The sequence below is a fragment of the Phascolarctos cinereus genome, unplaced genomic scaffold, assembly GCF_003287225.1.
Source record: "Phascolarctos cinereus isolate Bilbo 61053 unplaced genomic scaffold, phaCin_HiC Scaffold_8;HRSCAF=390, whole genome shotgun sequence".
Taxonomy (NCBI): domain Eukaryota; kingdom Metazoa; phylum Chordata; class Mammalia; order Diprotodontia; family Phascolarctidae; genus Phascolarctos; species Phascolarctos cinereus.
The window spans coordinates 20,146,004-20,160,602 of record NW_027556291.1 but is presented as its reverse complement, the minus strand read 5'-3'; the positions used below and the strand labels follow the sequence as shown (position 1 = coordinate 20,160,602).

The following is a 14,599-nucleotide window of genomic DNA, read 5'->3' as shown; positions in this document are numbered from 1 at the left end:
GGCTGAATTGCTTTGGATGGAACAGTGAGCTCTTTAATGCAGGGATTTAAAAAAAAAACACCCACCAACCTCAAGGATATTAACAGGAACAGGATTATAAAATTTATAAATGACAAATCAAATGAAGTCATCAATGTGTAAAAAATCTGGGGGGGGGGTTCATTTGCAATTTTCCTATTTCAATGGCCTCATTGATTTGTTACAAATACTGTTAACCCTGTGTTTGGCAAATGGTGAGGATATTATCACTTGTGTTCTCATTTGTAATAAAACAGATTAACTTGCTGTGAAATTTTAACTAGGCTGAGCCACCACAGTAGCTACCTAATGAAGCGAGGCACATTGCTGTTAAGTAGCTAACTAGATGCATACTGATTACAGGGCTGAAAAATGGATCTGTTTACTTGCAAGGAAGAAGGTAGGCATGGGGCTCTTCATTAGGAGAAGCTCAGCCTCACCCAGCCACAAGGATGCTTGGAAATAGACGATTTCTCAATCGATGATGAGACTTGGGCCTTGGTGAAAGCAGTTTGCATGTTGAGAATATACTCTAGCACTGTCTAAGAGAAACTGTAGCCCTCTGAAATTGGGAAATTGCTGGATGCAAAACTGTCATGCAGAAAGAAATGTTCCATGGAAAATTGGACCGTCATTCTTAATCACCACACCGTGAGTTGTTTTCCCAAAGTTAGTTCATCATGTCACGTGAGAATGGGCTGTTGAAAATGGCAGAGGGCAGGTTTCAGAATAAATAACGTGCCTCAATATTATTTAGTCATTTCAAGATGTACAGAGTTCTAAGAGATACCATATTCTGGCATTGGGACCTATTTTAATTACTCTTAGCACCATTTTGGACTCATAGACTCTGTCTTTCTTGAAAACTTTATTTAGAATGGAGATTTGATTGAACATCAGGCAGAATGAGCAGAAGCTGATCTTGTCACCTGGAGCTGTTTCCTTTTCCACATCATCAGCTTCCGAATCATTCCAATATTTTCCATCAAAGGGTGGCATATATTGCTGAATGTGTAATGTAAGTTAGTTCACTTCTGTTTTTTACGCAACTACTGGCAAGTTTTGTCCCAGTCCCTCCATTTAAACTGACATTATGCAGAAATGCAGTTCGGTAAATCACACATTTTCCCAGCAAATTTCTAATTTTTGAATTCAAAACTGAATGACGAATGTTTGATATTTTATGCTTGGGTTTTGGCACAGAGCCAATGAAGGCTTGTAGATACATCTGTATACACCCCCCCCCCCCAATGTGCACAACTATGTAGAAAATAAATGGCAAAACCAGGGATTTTTGAGCTGTTTCACAATTGAAGAAATAATATTTTTAAAGGGAACTATGAGCTTTTTAATGGTTTCATTTGTAGCACGTAGGCCAGGCAAGTCTTGGAAAAGTCATCCTGCTGGCCTTGTAACTCATCACAGGATCCCAGTCTGTTCTTTTTTTCCTTCTTTTGACCTTTCCTTCCTCACAATTAGATGTAGTGCTGCATATTAGCTGAAATTTAAAAGTAAAGGGCAGGGATCACAAAACCCTGTAATGGGGGCCCAATAGTAGCTGAATGCCTCTTAAAATGCAATAAACTTTTAAAATGATCAGCTGGTATTTAATCAGCATACAGAGCTATAGCTATTCTATTCAATGACTGCTATCATTAAAGTTATTAAGTGTTAATTAAATACCAGATGATTATATAACACACTAATTGAGGCTTAATAGATATGTAAGAAATGTACACATGGTTATGATAAGGAGGTATTATACTGCAAAATGGTAGCTCTACATGTAAAATATCAACTTTTCGATATTATACATCTGCATTAGACAAATCCACTCTTCCCAGGGGATTTCCAAATTGTTTGTGCAGCCTTTGAAAAATTAATGTGAAAAAGGCCAAGGGAATCTCGCCAATTATTTGTCTCCCTTTATTTCTGTCAAGAGTGTTCTGTAGTTAGATTTATGTGAATCCTCTGTGTGTGTGTGTGTGTGTGTTGGTAGGTTAACTCCCAGCTATTTGAAATATTTTGCATTTATTTTGAATGGAATTTCTCTTATCATTTTTTCTGTTTTTTTTTAAATATATGCTGCTGATTTATTTGTTTATAGATTCATTAGATAACTTTGTTAATTGTCTTAGTTTCTTCACTGATACTCTGGAGTTTTCTAAGCACACTTATGGTTACCTAGGTGGCACGGTGGGTAGAGCGCCAGCCCCGGAATCAGGAAAGACTGAGGTCAGATTGAATCTCAGAATTTACTACTGGCTATGTGACTGTGGCCCAGTCATTTAATCTGTTTGCCTCAGTTTCCTCCTATGTAAAATGGGGATAATAATAACACTTTCCATGGTTGTGAGGATCAAATGAGATAATTATTAAGTGCTTAGCACAGTGCCTGGCGCATAGAAGGCACTAGGTCAGTGGTGGTGTTGTTATTATGCCACCGTGTCATATGCAGATAGGGCTAGTTTTGTCTCCTTTTGGCCCATACTTCCCCTTCAGTTTTGTTCTCTTGTCTTATTTCTGTGACTAGCCCTGACACTGCATCTAAAAACTCATCACACCCTTGTGATGGCCAGGTTTAGTTGCCAAAATGTCTTAGGTCACAAAATCAGTCCCTGATATCAGATAGGCAAGCTAAGTACAGTTCTTCTAGACTACCACTTGTCTTTTTTATGTAGAAGTTACCAGCATGGATCAGAAATCACTGTTTGTAGGTTCTGGACCTATCCGGGCACATCTTTATGTCATGGAAAAATCCATTTTTACTTAGTCACTCATTTGAATTAATAAGATTTAAGGGACCCTCTTAAATTTCTAGAGATCCATAGGACTAGCATTCACTCTGTGTATGTTTTGAAAATCTTTATTTAAGGCACATGGACAGAAACCCTTCCAATTTGTGGCAAATACAAAACCGGCCTGGCACATTAAAATTAATTAATGCGCAAGAATGGTAATCTACTTCATATAACTCTGTGCCATTAAGGCCAAGCATTTTCCACCTGTAGACACGGAACTTATAATGTCATGCCAATAAATGAGGCGATTTTTCAAAGGGTCTTGCTTGACTTGGTCCTCCAGACGCAAAGTTTGAACATTGCTCCTCTTAACGCAGAAATGATTTCTGTTTGTGTTTAAAGGAGAGGATTCAGGAGAGCCCTTCCCCGGCTCCTTCTTTGGATGAGGGCCTTCGCCCTGTGAGCCTTGAGTCTTCTCATCACAGCAGCAGCATGTCCAGCTCTCCTTCTCAGATGGATCACATCCCGGAGAGATTTGGTGAGTATCTCTTCCTCCCTGCCTCCAACACCTAGCTCAAGGTATTTGAAATATTATTGTTGAAAACGGGCTGATAGTGGGGTGGCGTGTGAGGAGGCAACCATATTCTTTAATCTCTTAGGGTGGACATGGCACACACTTGCTACATTCAATGCCCTGCCATGTAATAGAGTAGAAAGTCAAATGCCCCTTAAGGAGCTGATGATCAGAAGGGGAGATGATGGGAGTGATGCAGATTTGTATGATTTGCTACAAATGTGTTTGTTTCTCTCACGGTTACTAAATGCATCCTGTCCTTCCATCAGAGCTAGATTGGTTATTGCCATCGGGAGTCTCCCTCCATGGTCCGTGTCCCATTCAAGGAGCACCACTAAACTGCTTCTGTTTGGGCTTCTGCTATCATGCTGCCTGATCCTACCCAGGTGTAGGAAGCAAATTGCTTACCATCTGGAGGTGCATTTAGCTGCTGGAGTAGCAAAATGCCATTTAGTATATGAGACTTAGAGAGCCATAGAGCCAGGAAGGATCGTTACCCATTATCTTGACAATCCCACCATAGCAAAAGGAAAGATACCTCTGTCAGTCCAGTCCTCAAAAGCACATTCACTCTCTCATTGGTAACAGGATTTGGGCTCCTGCTGAAACAGGCATGTCCTCTTCTGGGTGAACTCCAAAAGGCAGGTTTCTGAGCACTCACTGGGCCAGTTGCTGCCTCTTAGGGTGTTTAAGGTCCCTTAGGGATTGGCCCCAATGAGGTTAAGGTGGTGAGTTTGACCCTTGTACGGGCCATTAGTGTTTCTGCGACGTCACCAGTCTCCACATAAGGGTGTGCATTTGATAAAGAGCTGGATCCTCACTATTAGAAATACAACCCAAGGTTCTGGTATTCTCTGTATCTGAAAACAAGCAGAGCAGTGACTTCATGGAGAGCAAATGAGCCATCTTCTTTCTCTCTTGATCAATATCGAATATCTCTCAGATATTTTGTAAACATACTTGAACTATAGTCATGGAGAAACACTGATGCTGGATTTATTTTACATATTTCCCACTCGTTCAAACAGATATGAGGGCAATGACAAAAGGGATTTCTTATATTAATACTTCAAATCAAAGTTGTAGATTCAATTATTGGTGACATTTCTAATTGCAGAGAACGGATATTTAAACTAAATGGAGAACAAAGAAAGTGGACACCCTAAAATCAGAGTTCTTTCTACTTTTTTCCACTGAATGTTCAGTGTTTATCAACAAAACAAGTCTTTGACTTGTCACCCATAAATTTGGATATCTCCCATGTCTACTATGTCCACTACGAGTTATTCATAAAGTCAGTTGGAGGGTAGGTTAGCATTTAATAGAGCCAGAGTTTCAAATGGTTCACTTTTCAAAAAGATTTCCAGAAAATATATAGATAAAATAAGACGTTCATTTTTGGATGTGGCCAATGGGGGAATTTGTTCTGCCTGATACTGTGTATTTGTTAGAAGGGCCTTATTTTTCTTTGCTTGTCTCCCATAGGAGCTGGGGAAAGGAGTGGGAAGATAAAATAGAAAAAGAAAAGAAAGACAAGATGTTCTTTCAGGCATCTTCTTTTCAAAATACACAAAAGAGAACAGAAGAAAGTCCAGAACAAGTCATAGACAAGGAGGAAAACTTTGAAAGCTGAATTTTTATATATTTAGAAAGAGGCACAAGCTGTAAATAATAGAGATCTTCAGCTTTGTGGACTATGCCCATTTTATTTAATGTTTGTTATGTTCAAGATAAAAATAAATAAAAAAATAAAATATACCATTAATGATAGAAATGTACTATATGTATGCGTATGTGATTTATGTAGATACATAGTACATTTCTTCAGTTCTGTGTATCCCCTGCCTATGCAAATTGTGACCTCCCCGCCTTTTCTGCAGTGTAGAGTGGAGAATTTTCTGGGGCTGCCGAGAGGGTGAGTGACATGCCCATGGTCACACAGTCGGGGTGGGTCAGAGGTGAGGCTTTCTGATGCCTCTGATTCTATACCATGTTGACTATGTTCACACAAAGTGAGTGTTTAATGAATGCATGTTGAGTAGAATTAGCTTCTAAGTGAATGGAGAAATGAATACCATGCTAATATAGAGGAAATCCTTTAATCATTTGTGAGTTTCTCTTGTCTTTCGGTTTCCTTTTTTCAAATATCACTTAGTGCTCTTTCTTCTCTGTAGCTCTGATGTCTGCCAATAGAGAGGGAGAGTTCGCTGATCAAGATAATGGATCGAATGCAAAAAAGCACCAGAAGGAGAAAGGTAAGATCTTTTCTTTGTTTGTGGCATATACATTGCAAGACTGTATCCTCGGCTGCTGCTCTACTCAGTATTGTGTTGTCATTTTTGTCACCACTTGTAAAGAACCCTTTCAGCTTTAGGCAAATCTTGGTCTTGGCTGTAATGTAGCTATTAAAAGAACTAGTTTATTTTAGCTTATGAGCGATAGAGCAGAATCCTGAAGTCCCTCTGTTCTTATGCCAAAAAGGCTCCCCCTTTTTCAGTAGGAATCCACAGGGCTATTTGGGCCGCCTCTTTTTTAGAAGATGCTTTGCCATATAGGTCTTGTTTACATTTATAAATGACATCAAGATTGGTAACTAAAATAGGTAAGTTCTTGTGACTCCAAAGCCTGGTTTTTCCTTTGTGGTTGTGTGTTTAAAGATCACTAATCAAATCTATCCGTTGAGTCTTTCCATGGAAGACTTATGCAAATCATCTTGGCTTTGCTCGTGCTTTTATGAGCACTTTTGCCTTTAGTACAGCATTCAGTGCCCCCTGCGCTCCCCACCCCCCACCCCATCCTCTTGGGAGATTTGTGCACAGAGAAGATGCTTACTAACCACGCCATTGCTGCCATGGTAGCTGAATCCAGATCTGCTTCTAATCCTGAAACTGATGGAACAAAGGGAAATCTATCAACATATCCATGGCCATGGCTGGAGGGTTCACCTCATAAAGCTGTCATTGAGGGGGAGGCCCTAATTCCAGGCTAAAGAATGTCAACTAAGAAGTGGTTTATTACAGTCTCCCAAGATAGTTAGATGGTCTATTTGCAGCTCTTCACTCTCTTTATGAGGTTCAGACATTCTCCTCCTTGAGCTCAAGGGTTAACAGAGAAATTGGAAAGTCCTTGCTGGATTTAACTTACTAATTATGTGGATGAGCATTGTAGTCTGGATTTGGAATAATGCAAGAGTTTCATTTCATTGATCCATGGTTGATTTCCTTGCCACATGTTAAGTCTTTTTTTCAGCCAGACACTGAAAGGCTATACCCTCTGGGGCTCCAAGATGCAAATGATTTATTTCCAAGTGGTTGTCTGTCTCTCAATCTAGATGGAGTATATTAAACTCCTCCTGCATTCAATTCATAGTAAGGAAATGACCTGTACTCAAAGAGGTAATCAGATTGGAGTTTAGGGTATAACTTCGCATCTATGTCCTTAGGAAATTTTGTTTTCTGAGAACTTTTATTTGTACCTGGCTATGGCGACTTGAAGGACATTCCGACCTGTAAAAGCAGTTTTTCTAGGGGTGGTCTCATGAAGTGAAAGAGACATAGGATTCATCACTGCAAATTGCCCACAAGCCAGGAGGGCTAAATCTAGGATTTGGTCTGTGTCCTGAGGTACTCATTGTTGAGTCTTATGAACAGTCAGCTGGAACGCCAGGACTGACGTATGGCGGCTGATTTTAATAAGCTGCCCAGTGGTATATGCTGGCATTTCAAAATCTCTTGCTGTGGAACGGCACAGTTTTACCCATTTCAATCAAATAGGTTGGTCCCATCTTTACATCCTGGTGAGGACATTAATATACAGGGTGGCATGTTGAGCCTTACTATGGATAGAGTGAAAAGCTTCCCTGCAAATGGCATTTCCTATGTCATACCACTTCCATTCCGTTTATTAAGACAAAATATATTTTCCTCAAATACATTTTTAGTTATTACAAGGGAATATAGTAGAAGTAGGAGTATCAACATTTATTAAGTATGACAAGTAAGCAGTTTATATGACTGGCAAACATCTGTTTTCACATCTGCTTTTGAGTAATATCATCATGATTTTTAAAATGATTTATAGCTCTGCAAGCTATAAAAACACCAGCTTTGTTGGTACCTCAACATTTTCAGACAATGAGGACATTCGGGGAGGTATGGCTAGAATATGCCTCGAAGAGAATAGCCCTTGTAAAAATATGTGACAATCAGGCTAACAGACCTCCCAGACCAGATAGTTTCCTTTTTTTTTTCTTTTTCTTATTTTAAGGTAATTGGGGCTAAGTGACTTACCCAGAGTCACACAGCTAATGTCAAGTGTTTGGTCTGAGGCCAGATTTGAACTCAGGTCCTCTTGACTTCAGGGCTGGTGCTCTATCCACTGTACCACCTAGCTGCCCCTCAAATACTTTCCTATCAGCAAGGGAGTCCGGGTTGATCTGGTAAAATGTGGAAGTCATTTTAGTCTGTGTCTGCATGAGGGCTAGAGGCCAGCCATTTTGGCTGCAACAATCCAGTAAGCCTGCTCAAGCCATTGGTTTGTGGTTTTCCGTGGTATCTGATGGTGGGAACGAGCAGGTAAACCAGTCCTTTTGAGCTCATTTAGACATGGCTTTAGGTATTCCGTGACCCTTTGGCATTGAGCTCACCGCTAGGATAGGGGCTGGACGTGGTCTGGTGCACAGAAGCTGAACCTCCGGCACCACCTCATCCACACAGAGAATCCTCACGACGACATACCCCCAAGGAGGGGAGATCCTCTCCCACTTCCCATTCTGTTTGTTAGGGAGTGGTTCTTGATACCAAGCTTACATTTGCCCATTGGCTCCAATGATGCCCTCTTAGAACAAACGGAACAAGTTCAATCCTTCCTCCTTGTTACAGCCCTTTAAAAACCTAAAAGACAATTATCATACCTTGCCCCTCACCTCAATACGTTCCAGACTAAACGTCTCTGGTTTTTTCAACCAATCCTCATCTGACATGGACTGGGGGCCTTTATCATGCTGGTTGCCTTCTTTGGGAAGCTTTGCAGCTTCTCAGTGCCCTCCTTCCATTTCATGTTCAGAGGTGAACATGATACTCTAGATGTGGTCTGATGAGAGCAGAATACAGAAGTACAGAGGGCTTTCCACCTCCTATCAGGAAGTCAGGCTTCTCTTAACACAACCCAAGACTCCATTGGTCTTTTGGCTGCCATATAGCACTGTTTAGTAATACCAGGCTTCTGGTCCACTCCTTGACCTTTTTCAGGTAAGCAGCTTCTCCCTCCATCCTATACTTGTGAAGTTGATTTTCTGAACCCAAGTATAAGACCTGTCATGTATCCTTGTTGAATTCCATCTTGGTAGACTCCTCCTAAGGCTCTTACCAGGCGGAACCTTTTTAGGTCCTGTCATCCCCAGCTCACTGTTATCTGCAGATGCCATGGACATTCCGTCTAGGCTTTTCTCCAAGGATCGCTCAGTGGGGCAGTACACTGCAGACCTTCTGTCAAGTTGACATGGAACCATTAATGAGTCCATCCATTCAGTCAGTTCTGAATCCATCTAAAGGGGCTCTTATTCTAATTTACATCTCTCCATTTTTTTCCACAAGAATATTTTATCAAATGCTTTCCTAATATTTAGGCAAACTCTACCTACAACATTCCCCTCTTTTGCTAGCTTGGGAACCCTTTCAGAAAAGGAAATAAGGTTGGTTCCTCTGTGGTAAAGGCATACCAACTCTTAATGATCTAGCTACATTCTTTTCTTGGTGTTCCCTAACTCTTTCCTTAATGATGATCTATTTTGGAATGTTCCCAGAAATCAAGGCAAAACTCACTGGCCAATAGTTTGCAAGCTTCCTTCTCTCCCCCTTCTTTGGGAGAAAAACCCTAACCCTGACCTTTACCCTTCTCTGATCACCTGGTACCTCCTCCAATTTCCCCAGTCTTTCAAATATCGCTGTATCTTCCCCTTCTTGCACTACCTGGCCATGTAGCTCGTCTGGGCCAAATGATTACCTTAATCTGGTCATCAAGTCCCTCCTGCTCATTCTTGTTCTGTTGCTTTCAGTGCACAGTTCCTTCACTGTCCTTGGCAGAGAAAGCAGAAGAGGAATTGAGCAGCCAGCTCTGCCTTCTCACTGCTCTCTGTCACCATTCCATCCAGCCCAAGCTGTGGCTCCTGTTACTTCTTTGATCCTCTTTTTCTCCTAATAGAGCTCAATGACATAAACCCAACAACTCCTTCCTGCCGTCCTTAGCTTCCCTTGCCTGTTCATTCTGAACTCTAGGACTCCTGACACTATTTTGATTGGTCTGTGACATATTTTTACACCCATCTTTTCCTTCCCCAGACCTAAGCCCAAGTGATCTCCACCATGGTCCCCACTCGACTCTACCTTCATGTTATATAATGCCATTCCACTCCCAATTCTCCAGTCCTGTTTCTTTTCTGAATAAAGTCTACTTATCCAGAGCCATATTACAATTGTGGGTTTTATCCCCCAAGGTCTCAGTGATAGCTATAAGGTCAAATTTGCCTCATTGCGTTGGGACCTAGAGTTCTTGCTTTTTGGCCAAACCTTCATTGTTTTTAGACCATGCTGAACTGCAAGTTCCTTTCTTAGGGGGTTGTCTCCTGTGACCTTCTGGGCATTTCAAATGACATTCTTACAGTTACTCTTTACGGGGTCTGACTGAATGGTGGGTGCATGTGTACATAGGCAGTCTTTTCTCCCCCCACTTCCAGTCTTTTTAGTTTAAAGCCCTTTTGGTTAGATTTGCAAAACCCCTGGTGAGTACACTCTTACCAGCTTCCTCACTTGCCAAGATTCCTTTATTTGAAGCTGTGGTCTCAGATGCCTTCTTAGCCTCCTGTCTGGACCTCTAGCCTTAACTGAGCAACAGTGAGGTAAACTCAGCCTTAATTAACTGAGCTGTTGAACTAAGGTGGTAACTGCATGAGTAGAGAGAGGGCATCAGATAGGAGAGACTCTGTGGAGGTAGTGTCAGCAAGATGAAGCAACTGATTTGATATGGAGAGTGAGGAGTTCTCTAACACATGTAGTTTGAAATACCCAGCAGGCCATTGTAGGACTGAAGCTCATATGAGACATGAATGTATAAAGCCTTTTGATGAACACTGAGTTTAGATTTTACCTCTAATATTCACAGTATTTGTGTGTGTGGGGGGGGGAGAAACAAGCACGTTGGACTAGAATGAGCTCTAAAGAATTATTGTCTCCCTTGATCCCTACACAAACCCCGTGACATACAGATACTAGTCCCCCTTTTACAGATGAAGAAACAGACGCTCAGAGACCTTAAGTGTCTTGCTCAATGTCTCAAAGCTGGTAAATGTTAGAACAAGATTGGCTCCCTAGTCTTAGGACTGGAAGTCCACTGGATTTTCCCAGTGCAAATCAAGTGCATGACCACTTTTATCATTTAGTGATCACAAAAGTATTTTAACCCAACATTTTACTATTAGATTTAAGATGGTTTGAATTTTAGTTTAGCTAATCTTGAGTTGGCACTAATAACATGGATTCTGTGCAGTCAGTCTCAATTTGAGCTGCACTGTCCCCCTTTTTCCAGGTAGTCTGAAATTCTACCTGCATTAGCCCTGGGAGCTACATAGAGTCCATCACACTTTGGTGACAGCTGCTAAAGGGGTAGCAGTTAGAACTGTGGGCCAATTTAGAAACCATTGGATAACTCACCTCTTGTATGATGCTTATCTGGGACAGAAGAGCATGAATTGATGGTCCAAACTACTTTGGAAGGCCCTACAAGTTACCTTTCTTTAAAGGAAGATGAAGTATGTATTAGCGGCCTTTTTCTTGGAGTCCTTTATCTTTTTCCTTGATCCCAAAATGAATGGAAGGAAATAGAACCGCGCTGGATTGTAGGGAAACCACCTATTCAGGCATTATTATTTTTTAACTAACATTTCATTAGCCGAGAAAAAAGGTTCCCTACAACTTGAATTAATCATTTGACAAGAGAGAATTAGGTTGTTTACAGGAGTGAGAGGAAGACAGATGAAACAGGTGCATAGCACCTGAAACAGCAAACAGCAAATGTGATATGGGGATGAATCCTCTGGAGAGAGAACTTTTCTAACAATTAAAATGAAAGCATCCAGATGGGAGAGAACAAGGAATAAGCAGTGAAGTGAGGGAGCGAGACATACACAACGAGGAAAGTTTTGTAAAGTGTGGTGTTATTTCCCAACACCTGCAGAGCGCTTCTATCACTCTGCCTTGGCTCCAGCATTGTCTGTGGGGTAGGCTGACATGACATCACCTTGGAGGGAAAGACTCACTGTTTTACATTTGGTCTTGATTTTCATCTTCTGGACAAACGTATGTGGCTCCAAAGGGGAAGATAATGTACACACACACACACACACACACACACACACACACACACACGCCCCTTCCTCCATTTAAGGGAAGATCTGACTGTAATAATCAAAGTCATTTATCATGAATATTTTAAAATGATGGCAGAAAATCAAAGTACTGAGTTTAAAATTTAGATGAACTGCCATTCTACTTTGATGTCTGTAACCTATATAAGAAAATTATATTGGGTCAAGTTCTGGGGCTTCAGAGCAGGGGTTAAACCGATTAGGATAAGTTACTATGATAATTTCCTGTCCTGGCCAACCAGAGAAGTGGGCTATCTTGTTAAAAAAAAAAAAAAAAACAGAAAAAAAACCGAATACCTTCTTAGACTTTTGTTTATAGCTGTAGATTTTGTTTGTTTGATTTTTGCCTTCAATTCTGGTACTGATAGATTTGCCCATGGCATTTTTAGTGTCTCTGACCTGCCTCTGTCATGACTTGAGATGACAAAATTTCACTTTCCTTAAAAATATTCAAACCTGAAGTCAAGGTGTATTTATTGTTAGGCTTTCCTTAGGCTGTCAACTCAGAAGCCAAAGATTTGAATCATTCACTTGTGCCTCAAAGGAATATGGCCTTGATAACCAAAGCTTGGGGTAGAATTGCATTGTGGCTGATAAAAACAAAGAAGCTTATAATATTGAAAGATGATACAAAAATATCGGTAACACAAAGTAATACTGTTCTTAGGAGGCTAGATTCCGTGCTCAGAGGAATCTCCAAGATCTGCTAGTTGAGGAGATCTTGATGTTTTTGATGTCATGGGCCCCTTGGGCAGTCATGCTGGGGGAAGCTTATGGACCCCTTCTCAGACTCATGCTTTTAAATACCTACAATAATATATAAAGGATTACAAAGGAAATCAGTTTTTTTTTAAATTATCAAAATATTTTTTGAAAAGTTCATAGGACCCAGGTTAGGCAACTCTGACCTAGTCCAATCCAGCCCTCTCATGTTACTGATCAGAAGACCTAGGGAGGTTAGATCACTTCCCTAAGGTCACCCAGGTAGTAAGTTACAGGGCAAAGATTTGGCTTCAGGCCCCAATTTGGGGCACTTGTTAAGTCATCCTGAATTAGAAAAACTCAGTGATCTGCTCCCTTTAAATGGATAGACTTAAGGAAATCTAGAGTTGTTTGGCTTCTGTTTATTATAACAGGGAAAATATTAAAAATGCAGGCAACTCAATATTTGCATTGCTAATAGAGTCTTTCAATGTGTTGACATTTCCATTAGTTTTGAATGGTGTTTAATGATTTCCCGTGTTTGGGCAATGCTAGTAGACCAAATCTAAGGAAGACATGTGGACCATAATGGGTACACATGCATTCTGTTCATTCATTTGGTGCCTATATGCATACACACATGTATATTCACATATGTCTGTGATAAATATTTTTTACAATTACACACACGGGAATAAGTGTAGGCTTCCAAGCTATGATTTCATTGGTGTGGAAACTTCTCTCACTAATGCAAACGGATCCCTATGTCCATAACTTAGTCTTAGAAAGTTGGTAGAGGTGCAGGAAATTAGGTTGTGTGACTTGGGTATTCCAGAGGCAAGAGCTGAATACAAGTCTTCCTGAGTTGAGGGCCAGCCAGACAAGCCTCTGTCCGCTCCACCACGTTGCATCTTGCCTCTAGTGGCACAACAGATTTTCTAGAAATCTCTACAGTATGAGAATTTCTCATGGTAACTCAGAACAACAAGCAACAAGAAGTCATATGCTTTAAAACGTCATCACCCTCTGGCATACGTGGTTTCTGTCTGATGTGCTACACACCTAAGGTAGTCAGACGGTATGCCTGCAAAGAGGCAATATGCAAAAGTTGGCAGGTACTTCTAAGACAGAATAGATTTTACTTGCTTTACTTTTGAATTAGCTCATTAATAATGTCACTCATCTCCACCACTCCACCTTGACAAATATGACCTGATCCTAACACTCTTAATTAAAGAGACAATGCCACTGGTAATGAGCAGATGTAATTATTCAGATTATAAAGAGCAGAAAGTGGAAGTGAAGGCAGTAAAGAACAGAAACTGGGGGACTTAGATCTGAAGACAGCAAGGCATTTTCCATCTCTGGGCCTCAGGCAGTTACCTCCTTTACAAATGAAAAGGGAGAAACAAAGAAAGGAATGGAAATAGAAACAATATTTCTTCCCTGGTAAAGAACTGCCCTGGCCCTCACCCCACCCCATTCTAGGGAAAGGTGAGAAAGCAAACCAGGCAGCCCCAAACACCTGGGGAACAATCACCATAGCCTCTGGTGAGCTGGCTGTAAGCCAAACCTTGAGCAAGCTAGAGGGAGGGAGGAGTACATGGGAGAAGAGACAGATGCAGTAGTTTGCAGCCCGCAAACTGCCCTGAACATTCGCTGTGTGATAACAGGACACAGAAATTAAGAGTCCTTTGGGTCCGAGCCCCATTCGCTTTATATTAAAGGACAAGGAACATCACTTCCGACTGACTGGGTCTAACATACACCAAATGAGAAGAATTTCCTGGAAACTAAATTCCTTGAGCTTTATCAGAAGATAATGAGACACTCTGATGCCTCATTGGAGCATGGCTGTGATCCTGGGTCCTGGAAGGCTATGATAGCCCAGCATAAGCTTTATTGACTCCTACAAAGCTAGACAGGATTTCAGTCTGGGCCTGATGATAGGCCCACATGTCTGTTGTCCGAGAATCAGCCTAGCTAAAAATAGAGACACTTAGCTGCAGAGAACTGGTACTCATTATTTTTAGCTATAGTAACTCATGAAAACTGTCTTCAAAAGGGAGAAGGGGGTTTTGACTGATGTTGGTGAAGGGAGTACCCACAATGATAAATCACAGATCCTTGAAATGTTGAAATCAG

At 41.0% G+C, this 14,599-nt stretch overlaps 1 protein-coding gene across 3 annotated transcripts in view; it reads left to right on the top strand.

The window, feature by feature from the left end:
• DACH2 (dachshund family transcription factor 2) overlaps window positions 1-14,599 on the top strand; it is a 411,691-nt gene that overhangs the window by 332,998 nt on the left and 64,094 nt on the right. For all 3 annotated transcript variants that reach the window (XM_020964629.2, XM_020964627.2, XM_020964628.2), the window contains 2 exons: window positions 3,162-3,297; window positions 5,508-5,588. In XM_020964629.2, coding sequence (XP_020820288.1) covers window positions 3,162-3,297; window positions 5,508-5,588 — 217 coding nt within the window. The remainder of the gene's footprint in view (window positions 1-3,161; window positions 3,298-5,507; window positions 5,589-14,599) is intronic.